Source organism: Lactuca virosa, chromosome 7 (assembly GCF_052849685.1).
Source record: "Lactuca virosa cultivar CGN04683 chromosome 7, Lactuca_virosa_CGN04683_v6, whole genome shotgun sequence".
NCBI lineage: Eukaryota > Viridiplantae > Streptophyta > Magnoliopsida > Asterales > Asteraceae > Lactuca > Lactuca virosa.
This window is the reverse complement of record NC_136432.1, coordinates 113,424,937-113,440,071: the sequence shown is the minus strand read 5'-3', so window position 1 is coordinate 113,440,071 and position 15,135 is coordinate 113,424,937. Positions and strand designations below refer to the sequence as shown.

At 36.6% G+C, this 15,135-nt stretch overlaps 1 protein-coding gene across 1 annotated transcript in view; it reads right to left on the bottom strand.

Moving 5' to 3' along the window:
* Positions 1 to 5,312, bottom strand: part of LOC145127057 (uncharacterized) — a 96,772-nt gene extending 91,460 nt beyond the window's left edge. The window contains exon 1 of the mRNA XM_079062308.1: positions 5,162 to 5,312. Within this exon, the coding sequence (XP_078918434.1) occupies positions 5,162 to 5,312 (151 nt within the window). The remainder of the gene's footprint in view (positions 1 to 5,161) is intronic.
* Positions 5,313 to 15,135: the final 9,823 nt, after the last annotated feature.

Here is a 15,135-nt window from a genome sequence, read left to right as displayed (position 1 = left end):
CAAAAGTACAAACCTTTCCCAAAATAGTACATGTCGACTGAAAGATGTTGTGTTTGAGCCAATCATCACCAATAACTTTTGGTGTAAAACAAGACCGCCTTACCACCAAATTTACCCCCACATCTCCAGTTACAACTTCCTCTTCGCATTGATGCTCTTCGTCATACACAGGGGGATCTTCATAATTTTCACCGGCATCATCATTTTGCCAATCATCTTGCTCAGCAAACAAATGACGTTTTCCGACCTTCTTGCACTCTGATTGTCGGTGACCTGTCTCCCCACAACTAAAACACTTCAAGCTGCTACTAACAGTTGTCCTAGGATTTGGTCCAACACTGTTAGATGTCGGTCTTTGTTGATTAGGCACAACACAGGGTACCATACCACCCGTCCCGGAACTTCCTCCAATATTAGCAGTTGAAGACGAACCGCCCATCCGACGACTTTGTTTCTCAAAAGCCAACGCCCATTGGTGCGCTTCAGAAATAGATATCGGGTCAAACATATTTACAGAGTCCATGATTTGGACCCGTAGACCCCCAATATATCGAGCAACGAGTTGTTCCTCTGTCTCCTGGATATCGTTTCGGGCAATCAATTGGTAGAACTCAGTTGTGTAATCGTCAACTGATTTGGCACCCTGCTTCAGATTTTGCAACCGTTGGTACATCAACCTTTGAAAGTTATGGGGTAGGAAGTTGTATCGTAAACACTTCTTCATCTTCCTCCAAGTCACGACCTTTGACTTTCCAAGCCTGTCTCGTGTCAGTTTCAGTTGTTGCCACCATGCAGATGCCCTACCACGTAGCCTGGTAGCAATCCATGACACTCTTTTGTTTTCAGGGACTTCTTTGAACTCAAAAACTTCCTCAACAGTAGCCAACCAGTCGATGAACCCCTCCGGATTCAAACTGACCCCATCGAATTCTGGGATATCAATTCTCATTCCGGCCTCCCAACGCCTATTGTCACCTCTATGATCACGCCTTGGCCGCCTTTCTAGATCGTCTTCAGAATATGAACCGTCACTGCCGCCGAACGGGTTCCCAAATTCACCATCTTCCACTTGAGAATGTGTTCGAGACCTTTGCCCTCCTTGATTCATCAGTTCGACCATCCTATCAGTCAGTTGGTCAACCATTTGATCCATCCTCTCCTCCATTCGTGCCATAATACGTTCTTCTAGTTCTTGCTCATGAACATTAGCAGGCGTCCTGTTTCTCCTCGGAGGCATTTTGAACCAGGAATTCGGCTCTGATACCAACTGATGCAGCGCAAAAAAACAACACAAAGATAACCAAGAATGAACCTGTTGATTCTAAAAGAATAGCCAGGACAATCTCTTCAAAACCACGTTGATTCTACGAATACCGTGGGATTGGCTTCAAAATCTGGGTTAACACACAGAATTTGGGAGAAAATCGAAAGTTCATAAAATTGATGATCGACCATCCAAATTACATCAAAAACAGTTAAATAAGAAGCAGAAATTAAAATGAAACCCTAAAAGTCCATGGGCCAAATACAAACCCAAAAATTAAGGAAAAATAACAAAATTGTTCATAACTCCATTTAGAAAGCGATTTCTGGACTCAAAAATGGGTAAGTCCCCTTTGGGAACTTATTTAGACGTGCTCCTTGCTCCAAGCTTCGATTTGACTGGTTGTAGGCCCGAAACGGAGATTCGTAGCCAAAGTTATGGCCATTTCCGTGAAGCCCCTTTAGTCACACGATCGTGGGCCTCTAGGAACGCAAGGGCCCGATCCTCCACACTAGGGCCCGCATCAACTGCTCAGCCACCCCTGCATCCACCGCTACAAGATGAAGACTTGGACCTGAACCTGAACCCGTTAGCATAAATCCTTCGTTTTGGAGATGGGCTAATTCATGTCTTCTATCTGCATATTTTTTACTTGGTGATGATAAATTCGTACCCATCAATCTTCCTTCGTGCTCACCATCTACGATGAAACCCTAGGTCAACGATCTGTATTCATATGAAATGGGTTGTTTGCAGGTATTCCTTTTCCCCAACATGAAAAATCCAAATAAAAAGATTCTAGACTTGGAGCTTTAGACTAAATGTATCTAGGTTTGACTGACCTATTTCTGAATTGTGTGTATATATGCTTCAATAGAAAGTGATTGGTTGTTGATTTTGAATATCACCAAAACCAAATTAATCCAATGCATTTAGAAAATGTGTACCCTGTGGAATTTCATGAGTTACAAGTCGGTATTCGGTAAGTTTATTCTCCACCCACAGTTATTAAATTATAACATGCCTTACAATTACATTTGTATAAACAAGATGATGAGTCAAAGATCCCGCTTCTGCAAGATTTGATCTTTTGTAGAAACAAAATTTACAATAATCAATCTTTTTTTTTTTTTGATAAATTGAGGTTATTACCTATTAGTGATTTTGAGTTTTCACGTGTTTTTACAAAATTTACAATACCATCTTATATTAATGGCTGCATAAAAGTCTTGAAATTAAGACTATTAGGTACAACTGTACAAGTCAATATGCAGACACTCACATGTTTTTACAGCTATTTGAATCGTCCTTACTTATTGGTTTTTTTATGTCCATGTTTAAAGGGGTTTTTTGATCCAATTATTTTAGCGTACAATTTTCTATCTATAGTATGCATTTGGATACAGTTGTCAGTTGATTGATAATATGGTTTTAGTTTAAGTCAACATATGCACCTTGTTCTGATTTTGCTGAATCTAATGTTGTAATCTGCTTTGCTGAAACAGGTTTGGTTTATGATGTGATGAGAATGCAAGAACAGGGTGTTTATGCGGCCATGTAGTGTTATTCTAGTTGAGGTAATTTCGAAACTTAAACATAAACATTTTACATCATTTTAGCTTGTTTGTTTTAGATAAATCATGATTCATTATGTGTTCTGTTTATGATTAATTGATTATCAATTATTCAATCTCAACATAACGTTTATCTGCATCTTGGAGATGGAATATCACTACCTAGTTTAATTGCTGCAAAAGAAAGTGCACATGTCATTCTTATTGGTGACTCAAACAAGTTAGAGGCATAAACAAGGCTTGTACAATGTACATTATTTGTAATCATAATGAATTTGTTTCTTACAAGTTTATAATAATTAATTTGCAGGTTTTGGACAACATGAGAAGAGTATGTGAGCTTAATAATGTCTAGTGATGATAGTGATTCTGCCACCACTTAGAGTAGGTTGTTATTTGAGTACATAGAACAGAATCAGCCTTGGGGCAGAGAACCTTTGACTGAGAAGGTTAGCTTTTCTTCTGCTCCAAATAAAAGCAAGAAAATGGGTTTTATTCTTTATTTATAAATCTTCGGATTAATAATTATATTTTCTTGATGCAACAGATACTTGATCTTTGCTCGATGCTTCCTTGAATTAAAAAATCTAAGAACTTGTGACTTGCTACTATCTAGACGACAATCTATCGCATGGTATGATTGCTAATACCTTTTAAAAACATTGGAATCTCATCAAAAGAAAATGTCACATGTTGAATGTAAAAACATTTATTGTCTTGATAAATGACATTTAAGAAAATATATGAAAAAAGGCAAAACACGTGAAGACATAGAAAAAAAATAAAAATGAGCGCAAATTTGTATTAAGTTAAGACTAAAAGGGGAAAGCTCTAATTCTCTCTCTCTCTCTCTATCTATCTCTCTCTCTCTCTATCTCTCTCTCTTTCTTTCTCTCTCTCTCTCTCTCTCTCTCTGATTATTTTGAATCTTTTTTTTACATACCAGGTATGTTGGGAGGTTTTTGTGAAGGGCACTAGAAAAGCCAATAGAAATCGTGGCAAAGCTCAATGAACTGGCTGGATTTGCACTTGATGAAGAAATTAAACTATTCGAGGTTTGTTTCTTATATAAAAATGTTACATTTTCCTGAATCATTTAAGTTGTTTCCTTCATATTCTCCCTTGCATCCAGGAAATCAAGTTTGAACCCAATGTTATGTGTGAACATATTTACAAGATGCTAACTTTTCGGGGTAGTCAGGTATCTCCTTTTCAATTGCAATCTTTCTGACATCATCATTGCACTTTCTTCCTTTCTTTAATCACCATTATGTGATTGCTTTATAGCTTGAAGATGGGGGCATCATGTGCTTTCAGAAACCTCTTAAGGATAAACCAATTACACAACCATATTGATATCCTGATGTTCCATCTTTTCTTGAGTATGTTCACAATCGTCAGGTACACCATCATATTATATGGGAATCCTCATGATTTTTTTTATTTTTATTTTGTTGCATTATCTAATACTGTAAATTGCATAGGTTGTACACTTTCGTTCACTGGAGAAGCCTAAGGATGTTGTTTTTTAACTAGAATTGTGAGTTCATGAGTTTTCACTAGAATTGTGAGTTTTCAGCTAATGTTCAAGTCATTACTTTCCATCCACGCCCGTTGGACAGCAGCCCAGTACACCAGGAGGCAAACAAATGATATGGAGGATTTTTCTGACATGATATCTGAAACAAGGTGCCCCTTAATAGCAATGTAGTATTAGGTTATATAGTTAGGGAAAACCTCTTAATAACAATGTAAAATCAGATCCCCTTAATATCAATGTATTACAATTTTTTGACATGATGTTATTGGATGAAATTGATTGTTTTGGTATATATTTGTTTATATATTTTTGTATTATGCGTAAATGAGTATCGTAAAGGCACGTTGTATATGCATATCGTAAATGGTTGCTGAATTTTATGACACACAAATGCGTGTCATCTTCATTTATGACAGGGACTTTAATGATACGCAATGTGTGACCTAAACGCGCGTCGTAAGGTTACGACACGCAAATGTGTGTCGTCTTCCTTTATGACATGGCCTTCCATTATACGCATTGCGTGTCGTAAATGAGCGTCGTAAATGTATGTCGTAACTGCGCGTCGTAAATGTGTGTCGTAACTGCGCGTCATAAATAGACGACGCGCAAAAGCGTGTCGTCTCTCGTTATGACAGGGCCTTCCTTGACATGCATTTGCGCATCGTCTGAGCGTTTTACGACACGCATTGTGCGTCGTAAAAGGCTATTTTTATAGTAGTGAGGAACACTCCCTTAGGTGTCCCTGACTATCCCCGTGGTTAAGAGGGTTGGCACCACTACCTGACCCGCTAGTGCCGCTTGCATTGATATGCGACATGGCGGCTGACACGGCGGCGACAACTGCTGCTTGGAAGACAGTAGGGTCATACTGTGGAGGTGGTGGATTTGTTGACTGGTTCTTTTTGTTCCTGTTGGACTTCTTTGGAGGCATCTTTCTCTATAATGACTTAATAGAAAATGATGATAAGTCCTCTATAGTGGTCATGAGTCAGGTGATAATGAACAAGATATATCTTATCCTGACTGTTACAGTGTTCTATTAAGCGATTTACAGTGGAAGTCTACTAATACAAGTAAACAATCGCCAACTTCATTTATAGCAACACTTGTAAGGAATTTGTATAGCATGACTCACACTGGTTCCCTCTATTGTCACCTAGTGTATATGAATTATGTATAACTATCAAGGTCTAAATGCTCTTGTTCTAGTGTTGTAGAATCATAAAATACTCCTATAGTATTTTAATTTCATGTTTGGTTCTAGAGTTTTCTTTTGTATGTATTGTTGGTAAGTTTTAGACTTGCTGCAACACCACTATCACTCCCAAACACATGTTGGTCATATCTCAAATAAATATAGTTGATCAGGCTATATTTATCCCAGATATAATTACATAACTGTCCAGGTTTAACTGTAGTGTCCAACCTCTAAATACTTTTGTATAGTTCTTACTGTGATATTGTTTCTGGTATGTATGTATGTTTGTATACTTCTTATAAAATACTTATATTTTAAAAGTATACTTTTAGTCATAGCACTTTGGCCCCATTGTGTTTATAGTGGTATATCTTGTAAGGTTTGATATACTTAGTTCACTATAAACAATGCTCTGATACCAATCTGTCACATCCCCAAACCGGAACGGCGGAAACGTTCGAGGGCGGAGGACGTCATGTACAGTATCACAACAGTTGCATAATAGTAATAAAAAAAACACAACCATTACATTGATAAAATATAGTATTTACATTTGTTCAATACATAGTTTGTATGACATCAAAAATGTATAGCGAAAGTATAAAAGACGCGATTCTAAAAGCTCCGTCTTCTCAAAACTTGCGGCTGTACCTGTCTACCGGTTCCATGAGAATACAAGTGGTTTGTAAAGTGTATCAACATTTAAGTTGGTGAGTTCATAAGTATGTTTTTGCGATGGAAAACTTGTTATTGTTCCTTGAAATGTGTTAACATGTTCCTCCATAAAATCCAAAATTTTCTTTAGTAATGAAAAGTAGTCTTAGGCCTTAAGACCAAAGTGTATGTTTGTTACTGCTCTCTGTAATAGTATATGTAGTCTTATTAATGAATAAAACCATATCATGTATGTTTTCCCTACACTGTATGCAGTACTAGTGTACTCGACACTAGGAAAGTAGTGTATCGTAGTAATGTTCGTTATGAAACCTTTGTATGAAAACCTGGATACTACCAACAGTAATGTATAGTAGTGTACTGTATGAAAACCTTTGTATGAATGTCTGGATACCACCAGCTGTAATGTATAGTAGTGTACTGTATCAATACCTTTGTATGAAAGCCTGGATATCACCAGCTGTAATGTATAGTAGTGTACTGTATGAAAACCTTTGTATGAAAGCCTGGATACCACCAGCTGTAATGTATAGTAGGGTACTGTAGTTTCATTAATTAAAATAAAACCATTGACGTAGTATTAATCCCGTAAACAAATGTTTTAGTTAATACTATTGTGAGTTTTATATAATTATGCTTGATATGACCTAGTGACCTCTACGGCGTTCTTCAGGCGTCATAATGTTATGACATTTGTCATCCCAGGCCTGCCGGCCTAGCTGTTGCTTGCAGCTCCGGTGCGGGATTGTCAGTCCAGTATAGTTCTATACACAAATTCATGCTCTCCCTCCAGGAGACTCTGGTTATAATTTATAGGATTTAGCCCTTTACCCTGGTGGGTACAATGAAGTAGTGCCTCACAACCATGTATTAACTAGTTTACGTATAGTGTAGTAGTGTTCTCTTATACTTGAAACTATATGTATTACCTTGTAGTAGTGTACTTTGTAAGGTAAAATAATTATACTTAAATAATTATTTTAGTAGTGTATCCTTGAAATAGTGGAATAAAGTAGTGTTCCATAAACTATACCTATTATAGTTTAAATGTATGTTTTTGTATCATGTGTTGTACTTGGCAAAATAGTGTGGTGTTCCCCAAACTATACATATTATAGTTTGTATGTATGTTCTGTTATGAATTGAAAACCCTTGCTAATTAATAGTGAGTATAAATCGGTATTCAAGATTTGTGAAAATCACCCTTTTGCTCAACATGTTACAGAAGGGCTAATAATGTAATTTGATATAATACAGTAGTTAAAACGGTATTGATGTGTTGCAAGTGATTTGAAATCGTTTGTATGCGAACACAAGATTCCTTGTGTTTTACTTGTATTTCCCCCCCCCCCCCTAAAAACATTGAAAAGTAGTGAAAACGTAGGGGTATGAACTCACCTCTAATGTGTTCTAGTCTTTATTTAAAGGGTTTGACTTTTATTGACTCGAAAAAATAACGGGTTGTTACTGCTCTCTGTAATAGTATATGTAGTCTTATTAATGAATAAAACCATATCATGTATGTTTTCCCTACACTGTATGTAGTACTAGTGTACTCGACACTAGGAAAGTAGTGTATCGTAGTAATGTTCGTTATGAAACCTTTGTATGAAAACCTGGATACTACCAACAGTAATGTATAGTAGTGTACTGTAGGAAAACCTTTGTATGAATGCCTGGATACCACCAGCTGTAATGTATAGTAGTGTACTGTATCAATACCTTTGTATGAAAGCCTGGATATCACCAGCTGTAATGTATAGTAGTGTACTGTATGAAAACCTTTGTATGAAAGCCTGGATACCACCAGCTGTAATGTATAGTAGTGTACTGTAGTTTCATTAATTAAAATAAAACCATTGAAGTAATATTAATCCCGTAAACAAATGTTTTAGTTAATACTATTGTGAGTTTCATATAATTATGCTTGACATGACCTAGTGACCTCTATGGCGTTCTTCAGGCGTCGGAATGTTATGACATTTGTCATCCCAGGCCTGCCGGCCTAGCTGTTGCTTGCAGCTCCGGTGCGGGATTGTCAGTCCAGTATAGTTCTATACACAAATTCATGCTCTCCCTCCAGGAGACTCTTGTTATAATTTATAGGATTTAGCCCTGTACCCTGGTGGGTACAATGAAGTAGTGCCTCACAACCATGTATTAACTAGTTTACGTGTAGTGTAGTAGTGTTCTCTTGTACTTGAAACTATATGTATTACCTTGTAGTAGTGTACTTTGTAATGTAAAATAATTATACTTAAATAATTATTTTAGTAGTGTATCCTTGAAATAATGGAATAAAGTAGTGTTCCATAAACTATACCTATTATAGTTTAAATGTATGTTTTTGTATCATGTGTTGTACTTGGCAAAATAGTGTGGTGTTCCCCAAACTATACCTATTATAGTTTGTATGTATGTTCTGTTATGAATTGAAAACCCTTGCAATTTAATAGTGAGTATAAATCAGTATTCAAGATTTGTGAAAATCACCCTTTTGCTCAACATGTTACAGAAGGGCTAATAATGTAATTTGATATAATGCAGTAGTTAAAACGGTTTTGATGCAGTTGCAAGTGATTTGAAATCGTTTGAAATCGTTTGTATGCTAACACAAGATTCCTTGTGTTTTACTTGTATTCCCCCCCCCCCTCCCCTAAAAACATTGAAAAGTAGTGAAAACGTAGGGGTATGAACTCACCTCTAATGTGTTCGAGTCTTTATAATTTAAAGGGTTTGACTTTTATTGACTCGAAAAATAAGGGGTTGTTGCAGAAAACGAAACCTAGCATCCCTAGTTTGTCAACGTGCGATTTCATTCTCAGAACATGAGCACACACATACTCTCTATCTTGATGTTTACATGCCAATAGGGCTTGAGTAACTTTGAACTGTTCAAGTTGATGAAATCGTGGGTTGGGGAGAATAACTAGAGGAGGTGGAGGAAGAGTTGGAGAAGCATGATTTCCAGTCCCACCATTTGAAGAAGGGAACATTCTTTCACCTTGATCAACAAGTGGAAGATCATCTTCAGATTGAGAAGGAAAACCATTTCCAGAAAGATGAGGAAGACTATTGTTGTCTTGACTCGACATCTATAAAGGAAGAAAAGAATTCAAGTTAGTTGATTCATTTAATCCTTAATTAATAACCCAAAATTTTTGAATTAAGGCTAGGACCCATATTTTCGATTCAAATTCTGAAGAGGGACACCGTAATCAGATTCGAATCTATTTTAGGTAGGTAAGCATTTACTAGTTTCAATCTAATGAAACTCCTAGATCTTTTGAGATTCATCGAACTATTCAATGGCATGTTTAATCTCGATTATGCTCCCACTTTTGTGAATGGGATGCCGAGGATCACAAACGAGATGTGAATAACCATGAAAATTAGCTTGGTACTCTCGATGTCATTTATCATCTGAAATTAACGTGCCTGTTAACCACACGCGCTCCATTAACTCAATGATAATTTACGGGACACCCATTGCCAACAATATTAGTCCCATATTAGTGTACCGGTTAACCACACACGCTCCACTAACGACCAATAAGGTGCAATGTGCAATTTCATGGGTTATCATCAAATTCATATTTTTCCTAAAGTAACTAAGAATGTGATTTTAGAAAATAATTTAGTTACTTTTATCATTATACTTTTAATGACATTATGTCCTATCAAACCCGTTCGGCTAACGACCCTCCACCAATCAAGGGAGCGGTGGGTAGGAGTGGATACCCAATGACGGTCATTTTATAGGCCGCTTCCTTAAACTCCCCTTATAGATCGACTTCGTGAATGATGCGTACTAGCGGTTTGACTGACTTAGTCTTATACATATAATGTATATTAAACCTTTAATTATATATATAGTATAAGGTGTATTTTAAAACATTTTAAAATATTAAGGGTTTAATCTTTTAATAAATTAAACTTTTAATTTAATTAAATTTAAAACTTTTATGAATTTATTAATTATCTTTTAATTAATCACTTAATTAAATTATTAATAACATCCATAAGGATGTATTTTAAACTTTTCAAAATACTAGGGTTTTTAATTTTAATTAAAATTTTCAAAAATCAAAACTATTTAATTTAAAATTTTAAATATTAAAAACCTTGATTTAATAATTATCCAAAATCAAACAATTAATTAAATTATTAAATCACATAAGGATTATCTATTAAATTAAGCAGATTAACTTAATCTAATCCCTAATCAATGGATTTTGAAATTTATGGGTAGGGATATCCATAATTACCCAATTAAACAATTAGCAAGATAATTACCAAAAATAACAACCTACTCAATAATCCAATAGATTTCGAAATCTTCTACTTGGAGTGGAAGGCAAGGCTTTCAACCTTGCCTAATTATTAAAAACCCTAGGGTTAGGAAAACCTAGATTTCGACTCCAATGTGGCCAAAGGAAAGGGTTTGAAAAACCTTTGTAATTTTCGAAAACCTAGGGTTATAAACCCTAAATTGCGAAAATCACAAGGCATAGGGTTTAATAGCCATAAACCCTAATTTTGTCTAGTTCAATATATTGTACCAAATCTAATTGACAACAAAATCATACTCTCTGATACCACTAATAGGTTTTATACATAGCAAACAATCATATGTGTGCACACAACCCTAATTGAAGGATCTATGTTTTCACTATTAGACATACGAGCATTGAACACAAAACAAGAAATCCTAGAAGGCATGCATAATTTTCAAAATTGGCTATAAAATGAAGTTAAGAAACATACCTTTATTGTTATATTGTAATAACAATGGATTCCTTGAAGATCTTTAACTTTGAGAGCAAGTGTCACAAGTGTAACACCTCTAATGGCTCACAAACACACTAAGCAAGAGGATGATGTGAGAGAGAAGGAGGAGGATATGATTTTCGGCTCTTCTTAGGGTTTAGGAAGCCTAACATAGCCGAAATCCATAAGTGGTTATGCCCTTTATGTAGTTGTTGGTTGCTTAGGGCCAAAGCTAGGGTTAAGATAAGGAAACCCTAATCCCTTTGCTTAAGGCCTAAGCAGCTCATGGATCCTCACCCTTAAGGCCATGAACGAAATTTCTAGGGCCTTCCCTAGAGAATTTCGTCCATCCCTCCTAGTATGGTCCAAGAGCCAAATTCCACAACTATCAATAAACTGCAAAACAACCCCTGCACTATTAATTCATTCCTTTAATTCCAAAATTAATTTCAAATTAATTTCAAATTAATTTCTGATTAAATATTAATTAATAATATGATTTCTAATTAATATATTATTTCCAAAATACATTAATAAATCATTTATTTCAATTTATTATTCCAAATAATAAATTCTTCCTCTCTCTCAATTAATCATCCTATCAAGTTGCTAGTATGAAGGCAACCCAAGAGGACTGTGCTACTATCAATTCAAGTATATACCAATTATAGTTATGGGCTTAGACACCTAATCCAACACCCGATAGTATGCCCGAATCCCTTAAACCAAGGCTCTGATACCAACTTGTAACATCCCAAAATTTCAGATAAAAAATTCATTTTTAATTCATTCCAAAACATCCAATAATCATGTCAAAACAACCAAGTGTGTATCATAGTGAAACAATATCATATTATAAAATCCTAAAATCACATAATGCGGAAAACATGGGCAGATGTGGGGCGATCAAGTCGGGCCCTTCCCTTTCCGGCTGGAAGTACCTGAAATATAAACTAAAAATCGTAAGCACAAAGCTTAGTAAGCTTCCCCAAAATACCCCATACCATACATACATAATAGTCAAAACATAACTGGGACTATTTCACCCCCTTCAGTCTCTTTCAATCGGTACTGGGTATATTTCACCCTCTTCGGTCTCTTTCAACCGATATCGGGTCTATTTCACCCCTACAACTAGCATACAATGATAACAGCAACAATCACAGAGACAACAAGCACATACAAGCATAACAGGACATTGTCAAAAAGACAACTATCATCCTCTAAACATAATTCAGGGGGCCGGTATTGGTGCCTTCGACCCACGATGTGACATCTCCATTTTCACGGCCAGAAAAGACTGATTTGTTTATGCTTTGTTTTATAAATCAGAGTATTATTTTAAAGAAAACAGTTGCGGAATTTGTCCCAAAAACAAAATATGATAACCATTTATCAAAGCATTTCTTTTAAGAAATGTATTTTCATTAAATAACAAAATCTCGGGATGTCATGTTCCGATACAGACCAAAAGCATAAACACTACAATACAGACCTTACAACAGTTATTTATAACTACTGGTCTATAATCCAAAATCTCTCGTCAAGTCATCTGACTTATACTCTTGTGCCATTACCTGTAATACAAAGAAAACTGAGTGGGTCAGGCTTGGGAGTCTAGTGAGCATATAGGGTTTTCAACGCGCAATAATATAATTATTATATTTAATCATCAAACCATCAACCCAATTACCCATCCCCGTTATCTTCTTTATTTCTTAAGGTTTTACCCTAAGAATCAACTATCCTTCATTCATTCATTCCTAAGGATTGACCTAAGGAATTGGCACAAAATCCATTGCTACATAAGGCGCATCTGCCAACTTTATCCTCTAAGTGCCTCTGCCAGGATTACGACATTCACTATTAGGCGCCACTACCTGGATTACGACATACACTATTAGGCGCACCTGCCAACATTATCCTTTAAGCGCATCTGCCAGGATTACGACATTCACTATTTGGCGCATCTGCCAACATTATCCTTTAAGCGCATCTGTCAGGATTATGACATTCACTATTTGGCGCATCTGCCGACCTTATCCTATAAGCGCATCTGCCAGGATTATTCTATAAGCGCATCTGCTAGTATTATGACATTTACTATTTAGCGCATCTGCTAGGATTATGACATTCACTATTAAGCGCATCTGCTAAGATTATCTATAACATCTTTCATACCACATCACTTATCTACCCATGTTTTACCCGACATATTCGTAGATATAAATTACATATATGGTTTAATTTATTTAAAAAACTGTATAGAACATTCATTCCAACAACCATCTCAAGTAAACAAACAACGTATAAACACATAGCACGTATTTCATAGCAAATACTTCATATCTATGCGGTAGAAGAAAGTAACTACACACTCACTTGATCAGAAGATGATCGGGCAGCACTACGGCTCTAAGAGTAGTATTTCTTCGGTGAAACTAGAAGATCTTCACACACCGGGCTTCTCGCGGGCAGAGCTTCGGCTCGGAAACTCTTTTCTTCTCGGGATCTTCGGGCTTCGGGACTTGCTTTGGGTCTCGGGAATGATACCAGGGCTTCGGGTGTACTTCTTTGCATGTAAATCGAGGTAATATGGGTGAGAGAGAAGAGATTTGGCAACCACAAACGGCCTGCCCTTCAAATCTATTTATAGGGCCGTTATAAACTCATAACTCCTTCGTCTGACGTCCGTTTTTGTCTGTCTTTCCGTCGTTGCACTACTATCGATGAGATCTTCAATTCTCATTTAGATTGTTTCGGCTAAATATCGCTCGATCTCATATTCGAACTTCGGGCTGTACACTGCTAAGCCGAAACTTCGAAAAATCATAACTTCCTCATACGAAGTCAGATTTAGACGTTCTTTTTATGCACGCTCGCGGTTTAACGTATTCTACGACTTTCATTTAGATTGCTTAGGCCAAATATCTCTCTAACATAAATTCACTATTTACGTCGCGTTGTGTTGTGCCGGTTCTGTCGCGAAACTTCGACAGGTCATAACTTCTTCGTTATAACTCGGATTTCGGCGTTCTTTATATGTACGGAATCCTTGTAACATATACTATAACTTAGTTAAGATTAATCCTTCTAAATAATCTTCCATCAAAAAGTCATTTTGACGCTTATCGTCTCTAAATTGACTAGCCCTAATCTACGGGCGTTACACACGAGTACAGTGAAAGAAACTCACCTCGGTCTGAAGATAAACAAACCATACTCGAGCTGCTGAATCGCAAAATCCTCACACTAAATCACAAATAATAGAACCCTAATTAGCAATTAGGTCATTAACCTAACTCGATAGTCCAAATTCAAAATCCCGACTCCTAGGGTAAAAAGGTTGCTTTACCCTTCCCTTATTGGGCAATCCATACTAGCCCAAGGTCCAAAAGATACTCAAAGCCCAATATGGGCCGAAATCCAAAAAGGCCCAACTCATAATACTTGTGGCCCAACAAAGGCCGAAAACCCTAGAGTCCAAGGTGGCCCGAAATCTAAAAGCCCAAAAATTCCATGGTAAATACACTAAGCGTACCACTAGTACGTCTGACGTACTCAAGTGCTACACACGGATTGGGATCCTAGGTGCGTACGTTCAGCGTACGCCATGCGTATGCCCCAGTTGGCCAAAGTCTCATTTTAAGGTCTTAATCTGTTAAGACCTAACATCCAACTTCAGATCTAGCTCTCTTGGGACGTCCTAAACAATAAAGTTGGAAACTTTACTCCTTTGCATGTCTTAATGGGACTCAAACCATAGATTTAGCATTTTACTTCCATTAAGTGATCACTAACTCATGTATGGTTGATCTACAACCATCAAGATGCAAGCTATATGGATAAAGGACTTCATAAACATCAAAAGAAACATCACATAACATCTGGAGTAGCATTTACTCACAAAAGTTCATCCATGGGACCAAAATATGCTAAAATCTTCCCCAAATCTAGATCTAGACATAGGATGAGCAACGTTCAGACTTTATACCTCCAATAAGCTGGAAAAAGTGAATAATCCCTAGATCTACAAGCTCCCACTTGTCCAATGCTTCTCTACAAGTCTACTTCTTCTTAAACATGCACCACACACACCAAAAACACACAC